The sequence below is a fragment of the Heterodontus francisci genome, chromosome 36 (genome assembly GCF_036365525.1).
Source record: "Heterodontus francisci isolate sHetFra1 chromosome 36, sHetFra1.hap1, whole genome shotgun sequence".
Lineage (NCBI taxonomy): Eukaryota > Metazoa > Chordata > Chondrichthyes > Heterodontiformes > Heterodontidae > Heterodontus > Heterodontus francisci.
In genome coordinates, this window is record NC_090406.1 from 741,372 (window position 1) to 768,604 (window position 27,233).

At 44.6% G+C, this 27,233-nt stretch overlaps 1 protein-coding gene across 1 annotated transcript in view; it reads right to left on the reverse strand.

The window, feature by feature from the left end:
* The window catches only part of LOC137351327 (microtubule-associated serine/threonine-protein kinase 3-like), a 150,105-nt gene that overhangs the window by 57,157 nt on the left and 65,715 nt on the right, over positions 1 to 27,233 (reverse strand). The window contains exon 6 of the mRNA XM_068015764.1: positions 20,869 to 20,944. Within this exon, the coding sequence (XP_067871865.1) occupies positions 20,869 to 20,944 (76 nt within the window). The remainder of the gene's footprint in view (positions 1 to 20,868; positions 20,945 to 27,233) is intronic.

Sequence of the window (27,233 nt, forward strand, 5' to 3'; positions counted from 1 at the left end):
TGATAATGGAGGGGAATTTTCCAATGACGAGTTCAGAGACATGTGTGAAAACATGTACATCAATGTCATGAATACTGCAGCTGAAAATCCTTTCAGCAATGGCCTGTGTGAAAGGAATCAGGTGGTGATCAATAATATGCTGCATACAATGTTATCTGATCAAGCAGACTGCTCTGATATGGGAGGTTCATCCCCATCAATTAGTCTATGGGCGTCTGTCCTGTGTGGCAGTCCTCCAGCTCTAAAAGGAACTACAATTAGTTCAAGTTTTTCTACATATTTGAATGCTTTACATGCAGGAAATAGGCTTTCAACAAGGCTGAGGTCTCAGAGAAGGTTCAGAGAGTACTGAAACATTATCTAAAACCATCTGAGACAGAACGTATTTTAAGGAGATTTGGTGTATTACAAAACAGACAGTCATAGGGAATGGAAAAACCCTAGTAAGATTATAGGTCATGAATGTAAAACAGTACTTATAAAGCATGACAATAAAACTGTTAAGGTTCATTTCTCAAGACTAATTGGAATTAATTACAAAATCTTGGACTCTGAGCAGATGATAGAGGTAAATAAGGCACCTTGTGCCTCAAGTGCTCTGTGTTTTGTGAGGAAGGTCCTGAGGAACAGAATATGGTAAATCAAGGGCTCGATACTGGTAATATGGATGATCATGACACACAGGACAGAGCTATTACATCCACAGGTCAATTACCCAGAATGAGTACTCAGGTGACATATATTCCAGAGCAATCTAGTGAATGGAGGGGGCGACTATTGTGGGACTTGCAGGAAAAGCTACTGGCAAGTTTAAATATTGGTTGAATGTTCAGGATGATGGCCAAAAAGTGAAGTCCATGGACTGGCAGAGTGGAGAGTAAGAAGTGATAGTAGGTCCAGAAGTGACTCTTGCAACAGAAAAAAGTCACATACTAGAGAAAGACCCTCGGATAGTGCAAGAGGGAGATCTCACAGTAGCAATCCCAACAGATGTAAAAGTGCAAGCAGAAGCCATGTCTGAATAGATTATACAATGAATTAAAGGCCACAGAACAATCGGAACATAACAACAAGCAGAAATCCTCATGACCATGAAGTTTTAATGGCTGCCAATAAACTTGAGGATCAACTAATAAGAGAAGCAAAACAAGGGAAATTAGATAGTTGGAGAGAGTTGGAGTTTATTCTGAGGTACCAGGTAAGAGGCAGCCAGCTTTGGCACATAGGTGCATTTAAACTGAAAATGTCCCTGCAGATGGGATGTACCACAGTTGGAAAAGTAATCTTGAAAGCTGTTTAGTTCTTTTGGTCACATATTCATGGGAGTGTAGATCAATCAACATAAAAGCCACATTTTTGCAGGACGATACTTTTCAGAGGAGAGTGTTTTTGAAACCGCCCAAGAGGCAACAAATGCAGAAGGAAAACTATGGAAACTAAACAAACACATCTCTGGCCTGAACAATGCTTCCAGGGTATGGTGTTTTTATGGTGAGATCTGGTTTGCTGAAATAGATTGTGTTCAACTTAAAGTAGATCGTCAATGTTTTAATGGAATCATAAAGGAAAACTTTCAGACATCTCCATGATGCATGTTGATTTTTTTATGGGATGGTAGTGCGGAATTTGAGAAGTGTGTTATTAATAAAATTTTAGAATTTAAAATTGGGAGTCAGTGGGAATTTTAAATATATTGCTTTACCTATTAAGCAGAATAGGTCTGGAATAACTTGAAATCAGCAATCCTATTTATAGAATCTTACTCCCTCCTGGTTAATCATACGGCATTACCTCTGAAATAATCAAGAGTGCCAAGCCTGCTATACTCTCAGCACTCCACGAACTGCTTTGCCTGTGCTGGGATGAGGGAGCAGTACCACAGGACATGCGCGATGCCAATATCATCACCCTCTATAAGAACAAGGGTGACCGCGGTGACTGCAACAACTACCGTGGAATCTCCGTGCTCAGCATAGTGGGGAAAGTCTTCACTCGAGTTGCTTTAAACAGGCTCCAGAAGCTGGCTGAGCGTGTCTACCCTGAGGCACAGTGTGGCTTTCGAGCAGAGAGATCCACCATTGACATGCCGTTCTCCCTTCGCCAGCTACAGGAGAAATGCCGAGAACAACAGATGCCCCTCTACATTGCTTTCATTGATCTCATCAAAGCCTTTGACCTCGTCAGAAGACGTGGTCTCTTCAGACTACTAGAAAAGATTGGATGTCCACCAAAGCTACTAAGTATCATCACCTCATTCCATGACAATATGAAAGGCACAATTCAACATAGCGATGCCTCATCAGACCCCTTTCCTATCCTGAGTGGTGTGAAACAGGGCTGTGTTCTTGCACCGACACTGTTTGGGATCTTCTTCTCCCTGCTGCTGTCACATGCGTTCAAGTCTTCAGAAGAAGGAATTTTCCTCCACACAAGATCAGATGGCAGGTTGTTCAACCTTGCCCATCTGAGAGCGAAGACCAAAGTACGCAAAGTTCTCATCAGGGAACTCCTCTTTGCTGACGATGCTGCATTAACATCTCACACTGAAGAGTATCTGCAGAGACTAATCGACAGGATTGCAGCTGTCTGCAATGAATTTGGCCTAACCATCAGCCTCAAGAAAACGAACATCATGGGACAGGACGTCAGAAATGCTCCATCCATCAATATCAGTGACCACGCTCTGGAAGTGGTTCAAGAGTTCACCTACCTAGGCTCAACTATCACCAGTAACCTGTCTCTCGATGCAGAAATCAACAAGCGCATGGGAAAGGCGTCCGTTGCTATGTCCAGACTGGCCAAGAGGGTGTGCGAAAATGGCGCACTGACACGGAACACAAAGGTCCGAGTGTTTCAAGCCTGTGTCCTCAGTACCTTGCTCTACGGCAGCGAGGCCTGGACAACGTATGTCAGCCAAGAGCGACGTCTCAACTCATTCCATCTTCGCTGCCTCTGGAGAATCCTTGGCATCAGGTGGCAGGACCGTATCTCCAACGCAGAAGTCCTCGAGGTGGCCAACAACCCCAGCTTATACACCCTACTGAGCCAGCGGCACTTGAGATGGCTTGGCCATGTGAGCCACATGGAAGATGGCAGGATCCCCAAGGACACATTGTACAGCGAGCTCATCACTGGTATCAGACCCACCGGCCGTCCATGTCTCCACTTTAAAGAAGTCTGCAAACGCGACATGAAGTCCTGTGACATTGACCACAAGTCGTCGGAGCCAGTTGCCAGTGATCGCCAGAGCTGGTGGGCAACCAGAAAGGCGGGGCTAAAGTGTGGCAAGTCGAAGAGACTTAGCATCTGGCAGGAAAATAGACCCAAGTGCAAGGCGAGAGCCAACTGTGTAACAGCCCCGACAATCAATTCTATCTGCAGCACCTGTGGAAAAGTCTGTCACTCTAGAATTGGCCTTTATAGCCACTCCAGGCGCTGCTTCACAAACCATTGACCACCTCCAGGCGCTTACCCATTGTCTCTCGAGACAAGGAGGCCAAAGAACTCCCTCTTGGTTAATCAAACTAGGTTGTCATAGAAAGATTATGTTATATCTAAAGAAGAGACAGAGTGGTTGTGAAGCTTGATTGGTCAGTTGAACTGGTTGTGCACTCAGACTAGACCTGATCCTAGTTTTGATGTGTTGGAGTTAAGTATCATGATGAAACACCCAAAAGCAGAGACTGCTTAAAGGGCAAATAAAACATTAAAAAAATTAAATCTGGAGAAATGTGTACTTAAGTTTCCATCCTTAGGTGACCCAAAGAACATAAAGCTAATCATTTTTAGAGATGCTTCACAAGCTAATCTTCCTGATCAGTATTCTAGTGAAGCTGTTTTCATAATATTTCTGATGGGTGAGAATGGGAACTGCTGTTCCTTAGGTTGGGAAGCTAAGAAAATAAAAAGGGTTGATAAAAGTAATCTGGCTCCGGATATACTGGCTCTAGTGGAGGCAATGGATATGGAGCTCCGTTTGTCAAATATTTTAAGTGAGATTCTGTACAATCGGCATACTGAGATAATATACCCATTGAAATGTTATGCAGATAGTCATTCATTGGGGAATAATATACATACTACGAAAGGTGTGAGTGAGAAAAGGTTACAGGTTGACCTTGCAGGCTTGAAACAAATGCTGCAAAGAAAGAAAATCTTGAAAATTAAAAGGATGATGCAAGTCATCAACGACTGATTGTTTTACAAAAAGAAAAAATCTACAAAGAAATCGTTAGCCGTCCTAGAGGAGGGGTGTCCTAGAGCTGTCCTAGAGGAGGGGTGTCCTAGAGCTGTCCTAGAGGAGGGGTGTCCTAGCGCTGTCCTAGAGGAGGGGTGTCCTAGAGCTGTCCTAGAGGAGGGGTGTCCTAGCGCTGTCCTAGAGGAGGGGTGTCTTGCAATATCATAGAGTCAGAGAGTCATTTATGACACTGAAGGAGGCCTTTCGGCCCATTGAGTCCATGCCAGCTGTCCACTGAGCTATGCAGTCAGTTCCACTCCCCGGCTTGATCCCCGTAGCCCTTAAAGTCTATTTCTCTCAGGTGGCCATCCGACTTTCTCTTGAAGTCATTGATTGTCTCCATTTCCACCACCCATGTGGCAAGCGAGTTCCAGGTCATTATCACCCACTTCCTCATATTCCCCCTTTATCTCTCGCCTAAAACTTTCAATCTGTGTCCCCCAGTCCTTGTACCATTTGTTAATGGGAATATCATGTCTAACTTATCTAAGCCTGTCATAATCTTGTCCACTTCTATTAAATCTCCCCTAAATCTCCTTTGTTCTAAGGAGAACAAACCCAGCTTTTCCAACCTAACCTTGTAACTAAAATCCCCCATCCCTGGAACCATTCTGGTAAATCTCCTCTGCACCCTCTCAAGGACCCTCACATCCTTCTTGAAGTGTGGTGACCAAAACTGGATGCAATACTCTAGTTGGGGCCTAACCAGAGCTTTATAAAGGTTCAGCATAACTTCCCTGCTTTTGTACTCAATACCTCAAATTTATGAAGTTTATGAAATTTATGCTTTGCTAACCACTCTCTCAATATGTCCTGCCAACTTCAAAGGTCAATGCACATGCACCCCCAGAATCACAGAATAATACAGTGCAGAAGAGGCCCATCGAGTCTGCACCGATGCATTAAAACACCTGACCTGTCTACCTAATCCCATTTGCCAGCACTTGGCCCATAGCCTTGAATGTTATGACGTGCCAAGTGCTCATCCAGGTACTTTTTAAAGGATGTGAGGCAACCTGCCTCTACCACCCTCCCAGGCAGGACATTCCAGACCGTCACCACCCTCTGGGTAAAAAAGTTCTTCCTCAAATCCCCCTTAAACCTCTCGCCCCTCACCTTAAACTTGTGAACCCTCGTAACTGACCCTTCAACTAAGGGGAACAGCTGCTCCCTATCCACCCTGTCCATGCCCCTCATAATCTTGTACACCTCGATCAGGTCACCCCTCAGTCGTCTTTGCTCCAGTGAAAACAACCCAAGCCTATCCAATCTCTCTTCATAGCTTAAATGTTCCATCCCAGGCAACATCCTGGTGAATCGCCTCTGCACCCCCTCCAATGCAATCACATCCTTCCTATAATGTGGCGACCAGAATTGCACACAGTACTCCAGCTGTGGCCTTACCAAAGTTCTGTACAACTCCAACATGACCTCCCTGCTTTTGTAATCTATGCCTCGATTGATAAAGGCAAGTGTCCCATATGCCTTTTTCACCACCCGATTAACCTGCCCTTCTGCCTTCAGAGATCTATGGACAAACACGCCAAGGTCCCTTTTTCCCTCGGAACTTCCCAGTGTCACGCCAATCATTGAATACTTCCGTGTCACATTACTCCTTCCAAAGTGTATCACCTCACACTTTTCAGGGTTAAGTTCCATCTGCCACTTTTCTGCCCATTTGACCATCCCGTCTATATCTTCCTGTAACCTAAGACACTCCACCTCACTGTTAACTACTCGGCCAATCTTTGTGTCATCCGCAAACTTACTGATCCTACCCCCCACATAGTCATCTATGTCGTTTATATAAATGACAAACAATAGGGGACCCAGCACAGATCCCTGTGGTACGCCACTGGACACTGGCTTCCAATCACTAAAACAGCCGTCTGTCGTCACTCTCTGTCTGCTACAGCTAAGCCAATTTTGAATCCACCTTATCAAGTTACCTTGTATCCCATGTGCATTTGCTTTCTTGATAAGACTCCCATGTGGGACCTTGTCAAAGGCTTTGCTGAAATCCATGTAAACTACATCAACTGCACTACCCTCATCTACACACCTGGTCACATGCTCAAAAAATGCAATCAAATTTGTTAGGCATGACCTCCCTCTGACAAAGCCATGCTGACTATTCCTAATCAAATTTTGCCTCTCCAAGTGGAGATAGATTCTCTCCTTCAGAATTTTCTCCAATAGTTTCCCTACCACTGACGTGAGACTCACTGATCTGTAGTTCCCTGGCTTATCTCTACAACCCAGGTCCCTCCGTTCCTGCACACTCTTTACAACTGTTCCATTAAGTATAGATTGTCTTTCCTTATTGCTTCTGCCAAAATGCATCACCTCACACTTGTCAGTATTAAATTCCGTCTGCCACCTCTCTGCCCATTCTGCTAGCCTATCCATGTCCTGTTGCAGGCGGTTCATCCTCACTGTTTGCCACACATCCAAGTTTGGTGTCATCAGCAAATTTTGAAATTCTACTCTGTATTCCAAGATCCAAGTCATTTATATAGCAAAAAAAGCAGTGATCCCAGCACAGACACTTGGGGAACACCACTGTCTCCCATCCTCCAGTCTGAAAAGCAACCATTTACTATGACTCGCTGTTTTCTGTCCTTAAGCAATTTTTTTTATCCAATTGGACACTGACCCTCCTATTCCATGAGATTCAATTTTCTTAATCAGCCTTTTATGTGGTATCTTATCAAATGTTTTCTTGAAATCCATATAAACAACATTCACCGCATTCCCTTTATCAACCTTCTCTGTTACTTCATCAAAAAATTCAATTAGTCAAGCATGATCTGCCTTTACAATTCCTTGCTGACTATACCTAATTAACTCAAACCTCTCTGTGCCCATTATATTTTCCCTGATTAATATTTCTAAAACGTTACCCACCACTGATGTTAAACTAATTGGCCTGTATTTGCTAGGACTGTCCTTTTACCGTTTCTTGAATAAGGGTGTCACATTTGCCACCTCCAATCCACTGCTACCTCCCCTGTGTCCAGGGAAGATTGGAAGATTATGGCAAGCCCTTCCACTATTTCCATCCCCACTTCCTTTAGCAACCTGGGATGCAAGTCATCTGGACCAGGTGACTCATCTACCCTAAGCATAGCCAGGCTTTTTAGTACCTCCTCCCCCACCTCAATTTTTATCCTGTCCATTGCCTCTTTTCTCTCTGCTTCTACTGATATTTTGTCAGATTCCATTTCTTTGGTGAACACGGATACAAAGTACTCATTAAGTATTCTAGCCTTGCCCTGTGCCTCCAAGCACATATTACCCTCTCTGTCCCTAATGGGCCCCACTCTTCCTCTTACTACTCGCTTACTATTTACATGCCAGTAGAAGATCTTTGAGTTCCCTTTTATGTTAACTGCCATTCTATTCTCATATTGTCTCTTTGCCAGTCTTATTTTCCTCTTCACCTCCCCTCTCAACTTATTGTATATGGTCTAGTTCTCACTTGATGAGTTCACCTGACATGCATCATACACTCTCTTTTTTCGTTTCATCATCATCTCTGTATCCCTCATCAACCAAGGAGCCCTGTTCTTGGTTCCCCTACGTTTCACCCTTGTTAGAATGTTCCTAGCCTGTACCTAAAGCATCTCTTCCTTAAAGACAATCCATTGTTCCGATACAGCTCTTCCTGTCGGTCTTTGTTTCCATTCTACCCTGGCTAGATCCCTTCTCATTGCGTTGAAATTACCCTTCTTCCAATCCAGACATTGTACCTTAGGGTCTTCCTTGCTTTTCTGCATTACTGGTCTAAACCTTATGATATGATGAGTATTCTTCCCACGTGCTCCCCCACAGGCAGTTGGTCCACTTGGCCCACCTGATTTCCCAGCACCAAATCCAGCATTGCCTCTTTTCTGGTGAAGGGGCACAGACCTGAAACATTAACTCTACTTCTCTCTCCACAGATGCTGCCAGACCTGCTGAGTATTTCCAGCATTTCTTGTTTTAATTGCCTCTTTTCTAGTTGGGTTGAGAACATACTGTTCATGGAAGCTCTCCTGAACACATTTTAGAAATTCCTCCTGCTCCTACCCTTTACTGTAAAATTATCCCAATCAATATTTTGGTAATTATGTTCCCCCAATATCACCACTCTTTAGTTCTTGGGACATCTGAGATTTCCCTGCAGATTTGCTTCTCTATATCTCTCTCTATTTGGAGGCCTATAGAATATCCCTAATAATGTGATCCCACCCTTTTTGCTCCTCAACTCTAACCAAATAGATTCTGTCCTTGCTCCTCAAGGACATCATCCCTTTCCAGCCTTCCTTAGTCACAGGACTGCCACCCCACTTCCTTTTTTTGCTTCTCTATCTTTTCTGAACACTTTATATCCTTGTATATTAAGCGCCCAGTCCTCACCATTTTTAAGCCATGTTTCGGTTATTGCCACTATATCATGTTCCCATACTGCTATTTGTGCTTGTAGCTCACCAACCTTATTCACCACTTTATTCAGGCCATAGAGTCGTCTTTCACCTGATTGAAGTGGTGGTGGACTTTGGCAGCTCCCTGAGTGTGTGAGCAGCCCTCTTCAGGATTGCACTGTTCACCTCAATGGCATGAAAAAGGGGCTAGAAAAGGTGCCCGAAACATTGTCTGCTTCACCTACTTTGGCCAATTTACTGTGACTGAAGGGGATACCATTACAGCAGTCAAGCAACAAGTATAAAGAAGACAAAGGTAACACAGCTTACCATTGGCACGTGGAATGTACGAACGCTCACGGACTATGCCAGAGCAGAAAGACCAGAGGGACAAACAGCCCTGGTTGGGAGAGAACTTCCCAGGTACAAAATCCACATAGCAGCATTAAGTAAGACTTGTCTAGCTGATGAAGGGCAAATTATAGAAGCTGGAGCTGGATACACTTTCTTTTGGAGTGGTCACAGTAGTGAAGAGCATTGTGAACCAAGAGTAGGGTTTGCCATCAAGTCCGACCTAGTCCCCATCGTCAATGCTTATGCATCTACAATGACAAATCCTAAAATCCTAAAGAGGTGAAAGATAATTTCATGAAGAGCTAGAATTTTTGATTGCTGTAGTGCCAAGATCAGACAAACTCATCGTCCTCGGTGATTTTAAAGCCAGAGTTGGCACAGACCATCTGAGCTGGGAGGGAGCTATAGGGAGAAACGGAGTTGGTAACGGCAACAACAATGGCCTTTCTCTGCTGAAGACATGTGCAGAGCATGACCTCCTCATTACCAACACTGTATTCCTTCTGCCAAACTGAAACAAGACATCCTGGATTCACCCTTGCTCTAAGCATTGTCATCTAATCAACTACATTATTGTTCGAAGGAAAGAAGGAAAGCCATGTGTGCAGCAGATTGTTGGACTGAGCATAGACTCATTGTTTCAAATAAAAACAGAAGATGCTGAAATATTCAGTAGGGCAGGCAGCATCTGTGGAGAGAGAAATGGCTCAGATTTTATGAGTCTTGCAGCATTTCCAACAGCAGAACTGGAAGTGGGCATAATTACCGCTTCCGCCCTTTCTCCGCTTTGCATGCAATTTTACATGCAAATTAAAGATGCGGCGACAGGCATGGGAGAAACATGCAATCATATGGCAGGGAAGGTCTTTCATTGAAGGATCTGCCATCACTCTCAGAAGCACCATGATGCACATGTCTATAAATGTTTCTGTGTTGCAAGCCTCAAGGATCAGCAGCCTTCACTATTCTGTTGATCATGGCCAATAAGAACCCAAGAAGTAAATAGCACCAGCTTTTCATGAAATCTCAGCTTTCACAGTAACACCAACACCACCAACACCCCCCCATAATTATTTTCTTTTCTGCATAAAGGCACTAGGCAGTGTCCATCCCCACAGTACAGTGATGCCGCCCTGCAGGTTCTCCTCCAGGCGGTCAGGGAAAGGCGGGAGGTCCTCTTTCCAGATGTTGGCATCAGAAGACCCTCCTGCCTGACCAAGGCAGCCTGAATGGAGGTGGTGGAGGAGGTGTCGAACCTCGGGGTTATGTGACGCACATGGGTGCAGTGTCACAAAAACCTAAATGACCTGCTCAGATTGGCGAGGGTAAATGTTTTCACTTAAGCTGCAATTAATTTTGTCACCTTGGCCCCATGTGTGTTTCTTAGTGGGTAGACATGGCATGCAGTAGACACACACCAAATGATTTTGCATAATCTTGATGTCTGGCTTTTGCATGTGATTGGATCGATGGTGTGAAAGCCACTCCAGAATGAATGATGTTGATGCATGTTTACAATGCGTGTTCTGCATTGTTTGACATGTCATTAAATCTGTACTGTCTACTGCAGGAAAAACACACCCATAACCTGAAGGACTGGGCAAGAACAAATGGAAGAGTGCCAAATATTAGAGTCCTGACATCAACTGAGGAGGAGGCAGCACAGACAGCAAAACAGGAGGGATCGAAATCTGTGGCTGACAGTGAGGCAGGATCCTCAGGGTATAAGGATGAAGTGTCCACTGTAATCTAGCAGCCATATGGGAATGCAGCAGGAATGTGAGGGAAAATGTCACATTCATGTTGAACTTATGCTGAATGTTCCTCTTTTCGTGTCTCTACTGCAGGTGCCCGCACTCGAGTGACAGAACGCCAAGAGGGCCCGCAATCTACCTCTGGGGAAGAAGCAGCTGAGGCCTCAGATGGTGCATTGTCACCTGTCTCTTCTTCCACCTCTACCAGTGCAGATACATCTGCAAGGCTCATAGGGGGTTTAGGATTAGAAGCAGGGTCACAATCTGGTGGGCACGACACAGACACATCCCAGCAACTAAGGGAGCATGTGCCAGCTGGGTCCCCTGACAATCAGAGGCCTCTGCTCAGCCCCACGCTCATCATGATCCTGTTTGTTGCTACGGGATGTCTGCTGGATGTGCACCAATCTCATGTGGAACGCATGTCGGAGATGCCTAAAGTCATACGTGGCTGTGTGCGTGTGCGTGCCATGGAGGAATCCATGCAAGCCGTGATGTCTGCCATGTCACAGGGATATGAGTGTATGGCTTCCTCAGTTGCGTGTTTGGCGAGCTCCGTGAGCTCTCATGCAAATATGAGCTGACCTGCACTTCATCACTTTATCCATGGGATCAATGCAGCAGTCAAAGCGAAAGGGGGACGAGGGACCTGGACCTCCCTCCAGGTCCACTCAGGGAGACAGGCAGGTGCTATTATGCACACAGATGGAGGAGAAGTGCATGCCAGCTGCCCCATGGCCTTCCTCTCACCACACCCTTGTGGGTAAGTGGCAACTTCTCCTCCCCGCCGACATTGGCCCCCTTACCCCAGCAGTGTAGCACAAGGGGGATAGTCAAGCACCATTGCTGCACACACCCTGTAGGAAGGAGCCATCTAGGCCCCGAACCTCCAGAGGACGCCTACCATGGTCATCCAGAGCAACAGGGCAGCGCACTGAGCAGACTGCCCCCACCTCAGCTGCTAATGACGGGGTTGCACCTAGACATAGGAAAAGAAAAAGAAAACAATTATGAGCACTAAGATGGCATGGGTGATGTAAATATTGTCCAATACTGAATAATTTTTACAAATATATTTATTTCCTTTAATTTTTGATGCACATTCCATTAGTTCTGGATGAGAAGGACCAAATCCTGGACAGATGCACTCAACATTTAACAACGTTCTGAAATTGGCCCTCAACAATCAATAATGAGGCAATTTTTCACTTGTCCCAAATCGAAACCAACATGTCACTTGCTGACACCCCCAACAAGGCTGAGATCATGAAAGCAATCAGTCACCTGTCGAGTGGCAAAACACCAGGGTCAGATGCAATACTAGGTGAAATATACAAGACAGGAGGCACAATACTCACTGACAAATTCACTAAACTATTCCAGATAATGTGGAATCAGGAAGCCATTCCTCAGGAATTCCAAGATCCATCAATTTTCCACCTTTACAAAAGGAAGGGAAATCATCAAGCTTGCAACAACCATCAATGAATCTCCCTACTGTGCATTGCTGGGAAAATACTTGAATGAGTCCTGCTAAACTGCTTGACACTGCATCTCGAGCAGGATCTTCTACCAGAGAGTCAATGAGACTTCAGAAAAGGTCCTGGTACAGTCGACATGATGTTTGCTGCACATCAGCTTCTGGAGAAATACCAAGAGCAGAACTGCAACTTGTACTCAACATTTGATCTGCCTAAAGCCTTTGTCACTGATAGTGAGAGCTCATGGAAAATCAAGGCAAAACTTGGCTGTCCAGAAATGGAGTGAAGCAGGGCTGTGTGTTTGCTCCTACCCTGTTCAACATGACGTTCTCTGCCATGCTTTCTGAAGCATTCTGTGTTAACAAAAGTAGCATCCACATCAGGTATTGCACAGATGGCAAAGTCTTCAATTTGAGACTACAAACCAAAACAAAATGCATGAAGCTGTGGGTCGTGACTTTCTTTTCACTGATGAATGTGCCCTAAATGCCTGTTCAGAACAACAAATGCAACATAACATGGACCACTTCTCATCTTCATGTGACAACTTCAGTCTCACCATCAGCACCAAAAGGACTGAAATCATTACAAACACACCCCACAAAAGCAGTTTGTGAAGCCAACTATTACAGTCAATGGTGAAAGGCTTGAAGCAGTCGACTAATTTACCTACCCTCTCCAGAGCACTTCAGATGGACAATGGAGTCAACACCAGAATAGCTAAGGCCAGCATTGCCTTTGGAAAGCTATGAAAAACTGTCTGGGGGCAAAGAGGATTTAGTCTCTCAACAAAATTGAAGTTATACAGAGTGGTTGACCTTCCCACTCTCTTGTATGCTTGTGAGACATGGACAGCATGCAAACAAGCTACACCATTTTCACATGACCTGCTTGCAGAGGTACTCAAGGTCCAATGACAAGATAAGATTCCTAATACTGAGATTCTCTCCCTGACTGACAAGCCTAACATCCACATGATGCTGAAGATAAGATGGGCAGGATGAGCACTCGCCAACAAAAACTGTTTTACAGCGAGCTAATTGAAGGGAAATGTTCATATGGAGGCCAGAAAAAGTGCTTCAAGGACCCCTGAAGGTCTCACTGAAGAGTTTCAGCATCACCGCCAAGACATGGGAGAACCTTGCATAGGATCGCTATATATGGTGCAGTCTCATCAGCAAAGGCACCACCTCCTATGAACAGAAGAGTTGCACTGGCCAACAGGAAACATGAGCTTCACAAGTTGAGAGCCGCAAACACATCATCTGCACCAACAATACACGTGTCCAACATGCAACAGATCTCTTCATGCTCAAATTGGACTGATTTGTCATCTTCCAACACTTTGCATCTAAAGCTTAACTTAATGAATTCTAATTGAATTCCTAGCCACCTTGGACTACGAAGGAGAAACGCTAAATGGTGAATTCAAGTTTGTAGATGATGGAAAAATTGGCTATATGGTTGATAGTGAGGAAGTAAACTGTAGACTGCAGAAAAATATCAATGGTTGGGTGGGGAGACAAGTGGCTAAAGGAATTCAATCCAGAGAAGTGTGAGGTAATGCATTTGGGTAGGACAAACAGGGGAAGGGAATGCACAATAAACGGTGGAATACAGAGAAGTATCGACAAACAGAGGGACCTTGGAAAGCATGAAGGTTGTAAGGTTGTTAAGAAATCATACGGAACACTTTCCTTTATTAGCTGTGGTATAGAATAGAAGAGCAGGGAAGTTATGCTCGAACAGTATAACACAATAGTTAGACCACAGTTAGAGTATTGCATGCATTTCTGGCCATTGCATTACAGGAATGATGTGATCGCACTAGAGAGGGTACAGACAGGTTATGAGGATGTTTCCAGGAATGGAGAACTTTAGCTATGAGGAAGGATTGGATAGGCGGGGTTTTTTTTTTGCAACAGAGGAGGTTGTGGGAGATTTAATTGAGGTGCCTAGCTAGAGTGGATAGGAAGGACCTATTTCCGTTAGCAGAGAGGTCAATAAGCAGGGTGCATAGATTTAAAGTAATTGGCAGAAGGATCAGAGCAGAAATTATTTCACCCAGAGGGTGGTGGGAATCTTATCTGGAACTGACTGTCTGAAGAGTGGGAGAGGCAGAAACCTCATTGCATTTGAAAAGAAACTTGGATGTGCACTTGAAGTGCCGTAACCTACAGCGCTACAGATCAAGAGCTAGAAAGTGGGATTAGGCGCTGAATAGCTCTTTTTAATGCAGTGAAGACACGTTGGGCTGAATGGCCTCCTTCTGTGCTGCAACTTTTCTATGTTTCTATGTTTAATCCACAACCTTCTGATTGAAATGCAAGCGTGCTAACTACTGAGCCAAGCCGATACTCTAGAGCATTTAACGTAATCTGACGGTGTTACGTTGCGGTGTAATGTGACAGTGTTACGTTGTGGTGTAATGTGACAGTGTTACATTGTGGTGTAATGTGACAGTGTTACGTTATGGTGTAATGTGACAGTGTTACGTTGTGGTGTAATGTGACAGTGTTACGTTGTGGTGTAATGTGACAGTGTTACATTGTGGTGTAATGTGACAGTGTTATGTTATGGTGTAATGTGACAGTGTTACATTGTCATGTAATGTGACAGTGTTACATTGTGGTGTAATGTGACAGTGTTACGTTATGGTGTAATGTGACAGTGTTACGTTGTCGTGTAATGTGACAGTGTTACGTTATGGTGTAATGTGACAGTGTTACGTTGTGGTGTAATGTGACAGTGTTATGTTATGGTGTAATGTGACAGTGTTACATTGTGGTGTAATGTGACAGTGTTATGTTATGGTGTAATGTGACAGTGTTACATTGTCATGTAATGTGACAGTGTTACATTGTGGTGTAATGTGACAGTGTTACGTTATGGTGTAATGTGACAGTGTTACGTTGTCGTGTAATGTGACAGTGTTACGTTATGGTGTAATGTGACAGTGTTACGTTGTGGTGTAATGTGACAGTGTTACGTTGTGGTGTAATGTGACAGTGTTACATTGTGGTGTAATGTGACAGTGTTATGTTATGGTGTAATGTGACAGTGTTACATTGTCATGTAATGTGACAGTGTTACATTGTGGTGTAATGTGACAGTGTTACGTTATGGTGTAATGTGACAGTGTTACGTTGTCGTGTAATGTGACAGTGTTACGTTATGGTGTAATGTGACAGTGTTACGTTGTGGTGTAATGTGACAGTGTTACGTTGTCGTGTAATGTGACAGTGTTACGTTATGGTGTAATGTGACAGTGTTACGTTGTCGTGTAATGTGACAGTGTTACGTTATGGTGTAATGTGACACTGTTATGTTGTGGTGTAATGTGACAGTGTTACGTTATGGTGTAATGTGACAGTGTTACATTGTGGTGTAATGTGACAGTGTTACGTTGTGGTGTAATGTGACAGTGTTACGTTGTCGTGTAATGTGACAGTGTTACGTTATGGTGTAATGTGACAGTGTTACGTTATGGTGTAATGTGACACTGTTATGTTGTGGTGTAATGTGACAGTGTTACGTTATGGTGTAATGTGACAGTGTTACATTGTCGTGTAATGTGACAGTGTTACGTTGTGGTGTAATGTGACAGTGTTACGTTGTCATGTAATGTGACAGTGTTACGTTATGGTGTAATGTGACAGTGTTACGTTGTCGTGTAATGTGACAGTGTTACATTATGGTGTAATGTGACACTGTTACGTTGTGGTGTAATGTGACAGTGTTACGTTATGGTGTAATGTGACACTGTTATGTTGTGGTGTAATGTGACAGTGTTACGTTATGGTGTAATGTGACAGTGTTACATTGTGGTGTAATGTGACAGTGTTACATTGTGGTGTAATGTAACAGTGTTACGTTGTCGTGCAATGTGACAGTGTTACGTTATGGTGTAATGTGACAGTGTTACGTTATGGTGTAATGTGACAGTGTTACATTGTCGTGTAATGTGACAGTGTTACGTTATGGTGTAATGTGACAGTGTTACGTTATGGTGCAATGTGACAGTGTTACGTTGTCGTGTAATGTGACAGTGTTACATTGTGGTGTAATGTGACAGTGTTACGTTATGGTGTAATGTGACAGTGTTACGTTATGGTGTAATGTGACAGTGTTACGTTATGGTGTAATGTGACAGTGTTACGTTATGGTGTAATGTGACAGTGTTACGTTGTGGTGTAATGTGACACTGTTAAGTTGTGGTGTAATGTGACAGTGTTACATTGTCGTGTAATGTGACAGTGTTACGTTATGGTGTAATGTGACAGTGTTATGTTATGGTGTAATGTGACACTGTTACGTTGTGGTGTAATGTGACAGTGTTACGTTATGGTGTAATGTGACAGTGTTACATTGTGGTGTAATGTGACACTGTTACGTTAGAACATAGAACATAGAAAATACAGCACAGAACAGGCCCTTCGGCCCACGATGTTGTGCCGATCCTTTGTCCTCTGTCAAGGACAATTTAATCTATACCCCATCATTCTCCTTTATCCATATACCTATCTAAAAGCCGTTTGAAAGTCCCTAAAGTTTCTGACTCAACAACTTCCCCAGGCAAGGCATTCCATGCCCCGACCACTCTCTGGGTAAAGAACCTTCCCCTGACATCCCCCTTATATCTCCCACCCTTCACCTTAAATTTATGACCCCTTGTAACGCTTTGCTCCACCCGGGGAAAAAGTTTCTGACTGTCTACCCTATCTATTCCCCTGATCATCTTATAAACCTCTATCATGTCACCCCTCATCCTTCTCCGTTCTAATGAGAAGAGGCCTAGAATGTTCAGCCTTTCCTCGTAAGACTTATTCTCCATTCCAGGCAACATCCTGGTAAATCTCCTCTGCACCCTCTCCAAGGCTTCCACATCCTTCCTAAAATGAGGCGACCAGAACTGCACACAGTACTCCAAATGAGGCCTTACCAAGGTCCTGTACAGCTGCATCATCACCTCACGGCTCTTAAATTCAATCCCTCTGCTAATGAACGCTAACACCCCATATGCCTTCTTCACAGCCCTATCCACTTGAGTTGCAACTTTCAACGATCTATGCACATAGACCCCAAGGTCTCTCTGCTCCTCCACATGCCCAAGAACCCTACCGTTAACCCAGTATTTTGCATTCGTGTTTGTCCTTCCAAAATGGACGACCTCACACTTTTCAGGGTTAAACTCCATCTGCCACTTTTCAGCCCAGCACTGCAACCTATCCAAGTCCCTTTGCAGACGACAATAGCCCTCCTCGGTATCCACAACTCCACCAACCTTTGTATCATCTGCAAATTTACTGACCCACCCTTCGACTTCCTCATCCAAGTCGTTAATAAAAATCACAAACAGGAGAGGACCCAGAACTGATCCCTGTGGCACGCCACTGGTAACTGGGCTCCAGGCTGAGTATTTACCATCTAAGACCACTCTCTGCCTTCTATCAGTTAGCCAATTCTTAATCCAACTGGCCACATTCCCCACTATCCCATGCCTCCTGACTTTCTCCATAAGTCTACCATGGGGGACCTTATCAAATGCCTTACTAAAATCCATGTACACCACATCCACTGGTTTACCCTCATCCACTTGCTTGGTCACCTGCTCAAAGAATTCAATCAGGCTTGTGAGGCAAGACCTACCCCTCACAAAACCGTGCTGACTGTCCCGAATCAAGCAGTGTCTTTCCAGATGCTCAGAAATCCTATCCCTCAGCACCTTTTCCATCAACTTGCCTACCACCGAAGTAAGACTAACTGGCCTGTAATTCCCAGGGTTGTTCCTATTCCCTTTCTTGAACAGGGGCACAACATTTGCCACCCTCCAATCACCTGGTACCACCCCCGTCAACAGAGAAGATGAAAAGATCATTGCCAGCGGCTCTGCAATTTCATCCCTTGCTTCCCATAACATCCTTGGATATACCCCGTCAGGCCCGGGAGACTTGTCTATCTTCAAGTTATTCAAAAACCCCAACACATCTTCCCTCCTAACGAGCACTTCCTCGAGCTTACCAGTCTGTTTCACACCGTCCTCTTCAGTAATACACCCCTTCTCATTCGTAAATACCGAAGAGAAGTACTCATTCAAAACCTCACTTATCTCTTCCGGCTCAACACACAGTCTCCCGCTATTGTCCTTGACCGGACCTACGGTCCCCCTAGTCATCCTCATATTTCTGACATACGCGTAAAAGGCCTTGGGGTTTTCTTTTATCCTACCCGCCAAGCATTTTTCATGCCCTCTCTTAGCTCTCCTAATCCCTTTCTTCAGATCCTTCCTGGCCATCTTGTATCCCTCCAGAGCTATGCCTGTGCCCTTTTTCCTCAACCTTATATACGCATCCTTCTTCTTCCTAACAAGACTCTCAACCTCTCTTGTCAACCACGGTTCCCTCACATGACCATCCCTTCCCTGTCTGACAGGGACATGCTTATCAATGGCCCCTACTATCTGCTCCTTGAAAAAGTTCCACATTTCGACCGTGCCCTTCCCTGCCAGCATATGCTCCCAACTTATGCTCCTCAGTTCCTGCCTGACAGCATCATATCTACCCTTCCCCCAATTGTAAACCTTGCCCTGTTGCACATACCTATCCCTCTCCATTACCACAGTGAATGCTACAGAATTGTGATCACTATCTCCAAAGTGCTCGCCCACCAACAGCTCTATCACTTGCCCTGGTTCATTACCTAGTACCAAATCCAATATTGCCTCCCCTCTGGTCGGGCAGTCTACATACTGAGTCAGAAAAGCTTCCTGGACATACTGCACAAACACTACCCCATCCAAACTATTCGATCTAAAGAGTTGCCAATCAATATTTGGGAAGTTGAAATCCCCCATAATTACTACCCTGTGACTTCTGCTCCTTTCCAAAATCTGTTTCCCAATCTGCTCTTCCACCTCCCTGCTGCTATTGGGGGGCCGATAGAAAACTCCCATCAAGGTGACTGCTCCTTTCCTGTTCCTGACCTCAACCCACAGTGCCTCAGTCGGCAGATCCTCCTCGAAAATTCTTTCAGCAGTTGTTACACTATTTCTAACTAACAATGCCACCCCCCCACCTCTTTTACCACCATTCCTAATCTTATGAAAACATCTATAACCAGGTACCTCCAAGAACCATTCCTCCCCCTCACCTATCCACGTTTCAGTGATGGCCACAACATCGTAGTCCCAAGTGCCCATCCACGCCTTCAATTCACTCACCTTATTCCTGATGCTTCTTGCGTTGAAGTATACGCACTTTAACCCTTCTCCGTGCCCATCTGTCCTCTGCGACAGTGCTACCTTCCCCAATACCTCACTACACTCTTTGTCTTTCTGAGTGGACCCACTGGTCCCTGGACTACAAGTCCGGTTCCCATCCCCCTCCCAAACTAGTTTAAACCCTCCCGAACAGTACTAGCAAACCTCCCTCCCAGGATATTGGTGCCCCTCTGGTTCAGATGCAGCCCGTCCTGTTTGAACAGGTCCCATCTTCCCCAGAATGCAGTCCAATTATCCAAGAACTGGAAGCCCTCCCTCCTACACCATTCCTGCAGCCACGTGTTCAGCTGTGCTCTCTCCCTATTCCTAGCCTCACTATCACGTGGCGCCGGCAACAAACCAGAGATAACAACTCTGTCCGTCCGAGCTTTCAGCTTCCAGCCTAACTCCCTAAACTCACTTCTAACATCTGTGCCACCCTTCCTTCCTACGTCGTTGGTGCCAATGTGCACCACGACCTCTGGCTGCTCCCCCTCCCCTTTAAGGATCCTGAAGACGCGATCACAAACATCACGGACCCTGGCACCAGGGAGGCAACAAACCATCCGTGCGTCTCGCTTGCTCCCACAGAACCACCTGTCGGTACTCCTCACCATCGAGTCCCCGATGACTAGTGCTCTCCCGTTCTCCCTCCTTCCCTTCTGAGCCACAGTGCAGGACCCCGTGCCAGAGGCCCGTTCACTGCAGCCTGCCCCCGATAGGCCGCCCCCCCCAACAGTATCTAAAACTGTATACTTGTTGTTGAGGGGAACGACCACAGGAGATCCCTGCACTGACCTCTTCCCACCTCTAACTGTTACCCAGCTGCCTTTGTTTTGTGGAGTAACGACATCCCTGTAGCTTCTATCTATCACCCCCTCAGCTTCCCGAATGATCCTCAGTTCATCCAGCTCCAGCTCCAGTTCCCTAACACGGTCTGATAGGAGCTGGAGACGGATGCACTTCCAGCAGGTAAAGTCGGCAGGGTCCCCGGAGGTTCCCCTCACCTCGAACATACTGCAGGAGGAGCACTGCACTCCCCTGGCTGCCATTTCTTTTACTCAATTACCCCTTAATTAAGTACAAATATAGATATTAACAAAAACAGTGAAATAGGTCCATTATGGTGTAATGTGACAGTGTTATGTTATGGTGTAATGTGACACTGTTACGTTGTGGTGTAATGTGACAGTGTTACGTTATGGTGTAATGTGACAGTGTTACATTGTGGTGTAATGTGACAGTGTTACGTTATGGTGTAATGGCCTGTTCCTGTGCTGTACTGTTCTTTGTTTGTTCTTTGTTTGTTATATTGCGTTGTTACATAATGGTGTTACGTTCTGGTGTAATGTTGAGTTTTGTCATTTTGATATCTTACCTTAGGAAACCGCTCTTTGTAAACATGATTCATCATCACAATTTCATTATCGAAGGAGACTGAAGATCGCCCGGGGCTGTGAGGAAATATAAATATTAAAATATTATTGATATTAGAGACAGTATTGATATTAAGAGTCACAGTCATACAGTCTTTACGGCAAAGAAGGAGGACATTTGTCCCGTGAAGTCAATGCTGGCTCTCTGTAGAACAATCCAGTCAGTGCCATTCCTTAGAGTCATAGAGTTATACAGCACAGAAACAGGCCCTTCGGCCCATCGTGTCAGTGCTGGCCATCAAGCACCTAACTATTCTAATCCCATTTTCCAGCACTTGGCCCGTAGCCTTGTATGCTTTGGCATTTCAAGTGCTCATCTAAATACTTGTTAAATGTTGTGAGGGTTCCTGCCTCTACCACCTCTTCAGGCAGTGTGTTCCAGATTCCAACCACCCTCTGGGTGAAAACATTTTTCCTCAAATCCTCTCTAAACCTCCTGCCCCTTACCTTAAATCTATGTCCCCTGGTTATTGATCCCTCTGCTAAGGGAAAAAGTTTCTTCCTATCTAACCTATCAATGCCCCTCATAATTTTGTATACCTCAATCATGTCCCCCTCAGCCTTCTCTGCTCCAAGGAAAACAACCCTAGCCTTTTCAGTCTTCCTTCATAGCTGAAATGCTCCAACCCAGGCAACATCCTGGTGAATCTCCTCTGCACCCTCTCCAGTGCAATCACATCCTTCCTATAGTGTGGTGCCCAGAACTGTACACAGTACTCCAGCTGTGGCCTAACTAGTGTTTTATACAGCGCTAACATAACCTCCCTGCTCTTATATTCTATGCCTCGGCTAATAAAGGCAAGTATCCCATATGCCTTCCTAACCACCGTATCTACCTGTGCTGCTGCCTTCAGTGATCTATGGACAAGTACACCAAGGTCCCTCTGTACTTCCGAGGGTCCTACCGTCCATTGTATGTTCCCTTGCCTTGTTAGTCCTCCCAAAATGCATCACCTCACACTTCTCAGGATTAAATTCCATTTGCCACTGCTCTGCCCATCTTACCAGCCCATCTATATCGTCCTGTAATCTAAGGCTTTCCTCCTCACTTCCTTGGCTCTAACCCCGCAGCCCTGCAAGTTTATTTCCCTCACGTGCCCATCTACTTTTCTTTTGAAATCATTCATTGCCTCCACTTCCACCACCTCATAGGCAGAGTGTTCCAGGTCATTATCACTCGCTGCATAAAAGCATCTTCCTCACATTGCCACTGCATTCCTTGCCTAAAACCTTAAATCTGTGTCCCCTAGTCCTTGAACCATCAGCTAATGGGAACAGCTTTTCTTTGTCTACCTTATCATCTTGTACACCTCTATTGAATCTCCCCTTAATCTCCTTTGCTGCAAATTAGCCCAGCTTCTCCAACCTAACCTTGTAGCTAAAATCCCTCAACCCTGGAACCATGGTGGCAAATCTCCTCTGCACCCTCTCAAGGACCCTCATATCCTTCCTAAAATGTGATGACCAGAACTGAATGCAATACTCCATGTGTGGCATAACAAGAGCTTCATAAAGGTTCAATGCCTCTACTTATGAAGCCTAAGATCCCATATGTTTACTAACTACTCCCTTAATATATCCTGCCACCTTCAAAGATCGATGCACATGCACCCCCAGGTCCCTCTGTTCCTGCACACTCTTTAGAACTGTGCCATTAAGTCTATATTGACTCTCCCTATCTCTTCTGCCAAAATGCATCACCTCACACTTCCCTATATTAAATTTCATGTGCCAGTTGTCTGCCCATTCTGCTAGCCTATCTCTGTCCTTTTACAGTCAATTTGTATCATCCCCACTGTCTACCATCCTCCAGTCTGAAAAACAACCATTTACCGTGACTCGCTGTTTTTTGTCCTTAAGTAAATTTTTTATCCAAGCTAACACTAACCCTCCTATTCCGTGAGCCTCAATTTTGTTAACTGGCCCTTTATGTGGTACTTTGTCAAATACTTTCTAAAAATCCATATCGACAACATCCACCCCATTCCCTTCATCAACCTTCTCTGTTATTTCATCAAAAAATTCAGTTAGATTAATCAAGCATGAGTTGCCTTTTATAAATCCATGCTGTCTCTCCTTAATTAACTCAAACCTCTCCAAGTGTCTGTTGATTTTTTTCTCCCTGATTATTGTTTCTAAAGTCTTACCCAACATCAGTGTCAAACTGACCAGCCTGTAGTTACTAGGAATGTCCTTATACTCTTTCTTAAATAAAGGTGTCACATTTACCACTCTCCAATCCTCTGGTACCTCCCCTGTATCTAGGGAAGATTGGAAGATTATGGCAAGCCTCCGCTATCACCATCCCCACTTCCTTTAGCAACCTGGGATGCAAACTATCCTGACGGGGTGACTGATCCACTCTAAACATAACCAGTCTTTCCATTACATCCTACCTAGCAATTTTCAACCCATCCATTACCTCTTCCGTTTTCATTTCTACCGATATTTTGTCAGTATCCTCTTCCTTAATAAACACCGATACAAAGTACTCATTAAGTACTCCAGCTTTCCCCTATGCTGCTAAGCATATATCATCGTCATTGTTCCTAATTGGCCCCACTCCATCTCTTACTACCCACTTACTGTTTACATGGCGGTAGAAGATTTTTGCGTTCCCTTTTCTGACATTCTATTCTCGTATTCTCTCTTTGTCAGTCGTATTTTCCTCTTCAGCACCACCCGCACAACCCCCCCCCCCCCCCACCTCCCACCTCGCCTTAACTTATTGTATTTGGCCTGGTTCTTGCTTGAAGAATTCACCTGACATGCATCATACACCCTCTATTTTCCTTTCATCATATTCTCTATCTCCCTGGTTCTCCAAGGAGTCCTGACTTTGGTTTCCTTACCTTTTGCCATTGTTGGAATGTTCCCAGCCTATACCCGAAACATCTCCTCCTTAAAGATCACCCATTGTTCCATTACCATTTTTCCTGTCTATCTTCAGTTCCATTTTACCCTGGCTCGATTCCTCTCATCCTATTGAGTTTAGCCCCCTTACAACTGAGAAGTTCGTCTTTAGATTGTTCCTTGCTCTTCTCCATTACTAATCTAAACCTTATGATACGATGATCACTCTTACCCAAGTGTTCCCCCACAGACACTTGGTTCGCCTGGCCCACCTCATTCCGCAGCACCACATCCAGCAATACCTTCTTTCTAGTTGGTCTGAAAACATACTGGTCAAGGAAGTCCTCCTGAACACATTTGAGATATTCTGGCCCCTCCTTTCCCTTTACTCTAACATTATCCCAACCAATATTTGGATAATTAAAGTCCTCCAATATCACCACTCTTTGGTTCTTGCACATCTCTGTGATTTCCAAGCAAATTTGCTCCTCTTTATCCCTCTCAAAATGTGGAGGTCTGTAAAATACTCCCTGTAGTGTGATCTTACTTTTCTTGCTTCTCAACGTTAACCAAATGGATTCTGTCCTTGGTCCCTCAAGGACATCCTGTCTTTCAAACATAACAATGTCTTCCCTAAAAACTGCCAACCCACCTTCCTTTTTTCCTTCCCTAACTTTTCGGAACGCTCTGTATCCTCGAATATTAAGCAATACAGTCTTCACCATTTTTAAGCCACGTTTCCGTTATTGTTATTACAGCATATTCCCACATAGCTTGCAACTCACCAACCATATTCACCTCACTTTGTGCGTTTACGTACATGCATTCTAAACCTATCTTTTATTCCTCATAGTCCTTCTTAGTCTGCTCCTATCTAGTATTGATAAGAGAAATTATTGATATTAGATATACTATTGATATTAGTGATATTGATATTGTTATTGAAGATATTACTGATTAGAGTTAATACAGATATTATTGAAACAAGATAAATTAGTGCTATTATTTACAATACAGCTAGTATTGATATTAGAAAGAGTATTGATGTTATTGATATTCTTGGTATTTTAATATCATTGATATTAGAGAAATTATTGATAGTATTGTTTTATTTATTTTAAAATTGGAGATGCTATTGTTAGGGATATTAACATTATTGTATTTAAATAGTCACTTGGTAGTGCAGAACTTGAGTATTGCTGAAAATAGAGACATGTTATCAAAGTGTTTTGTCTTGCACTCATCAGGACAACCACAAGAATACCAATGTAAGGGAAAGCAACAACTTTATACTGTAAGACGAGAGAGCTGATTGGTTGACAAGTGAACTCTGATTGGTAGCGGTGTTGCCATGGAGAATGCACCAGTTTATGGTGACTGACAGTTAACTGCCAAGCTTTGTTTGAAATTTAAACCAGGCAGCTTGACTCTGATTGGTCAAGGCATTGCCCTGAGGAATGAACCAGTGAATGGCTGTCACTTATTTTGTTTAGCTGAAACAGGTGCAATGTTTGTACTTGTTCTTTCTGTCTGCAAAGTCCAAGGCCCTGTATATTAATATATAGAGCTTCCAATACACACAAATGCGCCACACTGCTACAATCTTAAATTGGTTGTCAGCACAATTCTTAGCACACTAAGGATTATTTAGCAAATGTTGTCCAATCATGGAATCACATCTAATGTTGGACACTGTGTTTTGAGACCTGCAAGAATGGGTTTGTTGGGTACGGCCTGTACCTTACCAACTGCGAACAGCAGAAGGGACATGTTTGATACGATCGCCAGTCTTTGGGACATACTGCCTGTGTGCCTAGCATCATACTGGCATTGAAATTCATATATCACATTACTCATTTGTGTGATAGGCAGAACGTCTTTTTGGCTTGACAGCAGTATCCTGTTAGTGGGGAACACCACACGTGTTGCTACTGCATAGTATCAGCGTGAAACAGCTAGCTTCACCTGTTGCTCAAATTTTTGGGATACATTATCCTTCCAGGGTAATCTGAGGTAGACTGAGCACATGGCAGGGCCGAAAACGACTGTCTTAGACCCGTTCAGAAGTTTGAGCGATATACAGTAAGAAATGATCTGATCAGGGTAGCCATTGTCTCGCAGGATGTCTTTGATTCGCCCTACTTCAGCATCAATGACCTTCCTTCAATTATAAGGTCAGAAGTGGGGATGTTCGCTGATGTTTGCATGATGTTCAGCACCATTCGTGACTCCTCAGATACTGAAGCAGTCCGTGTAGAAATGCAGCAAGACTTGGACAATATCCAGGCTTGGGCTGATAAGTGGCAAGTAACATTCGTGCCACACAAGTGCCAGGCAATGACCATCTCCAACAAGAGAGAATCTAACCATCTCCTCTTGACATTCAACGGCACTGAAGCCCCCACTATCAACATCCTAGTGGTTACCATTGACCAGAAACTGAACTGGACCAGCCATATAAATACTGTGGCTACAAGAGCAGGTCAGAGGCTAGGAATCCTGAGGCGAGTAACTCACCTCCTGACTCCCCAAAGCCTGTCCACCATCGACAAGGCAAAATCAGGAGTGTGAAAGACTACTCTCCACTTGCCTGGATGGGTGCAGCTCCAACAACACTCAAGAAGCTTGACACTATCCAGGACAAAGCAGCCGCTTGATTGGCACCCCATCCAAAAACATTCACTCCCTCCACCACCGACGCACAGTGGCAGCAGTGTGTACCATCTATAAGATGCACTGCAGCAACACACCAAGGTTCCTTCGACAGCACCTTCCAAACCCGCGACCTCTACCACCTAGAAGTACAAGGGCGACAAATGCATGGGAACACCACCACCTGCAAGTTCCCCTCCAATTCACGCACCATCCGGACTTGGAACTATTTATCTATTTATCTAGAGATACAGCACTGAAACAGGCCCTTCGGCCCACCGAGTCTGTGCCGACCATCAACCACCCATTTATACTAATCCTACATTAATCCCATATTCCCACCACATCCCCACAATTCCCCTACCACCTACCTATACTAGGGGCAATTTATAATGGCCAATTTACCTATCAACCTGCAAGTCTTTGGCTGTGGGAGGAAACCGGAGTACCCGGCGAAAACCCACGCTGACACAGGGAGAACTTGCAAACTCCGCACAGGCAATACCCAGAATCGAACCCGGGTCACTGGAACTGTGAGGCTGCAGTGCTAACCACTGCGCCACTGTGCCGCCCATTCCTTCACTGTCGCTGGGTCAAAATCCTGGAATTCCCTTCCCAACAGCACTGTGGGTGTACCTACCTCACATGAACTGCAGGGGTTCAAGAAGGCAGCTCACCACCACCTTCTCAAGGGAAATTAGGGATGGGCAATAAATGCTGGCCTAGCCAGCGATGCCCACATCCCATGAATGAATTTTAAAAAATGGCTCGGGCTCGTTTTACGAGGTTGCTGATAAGACCA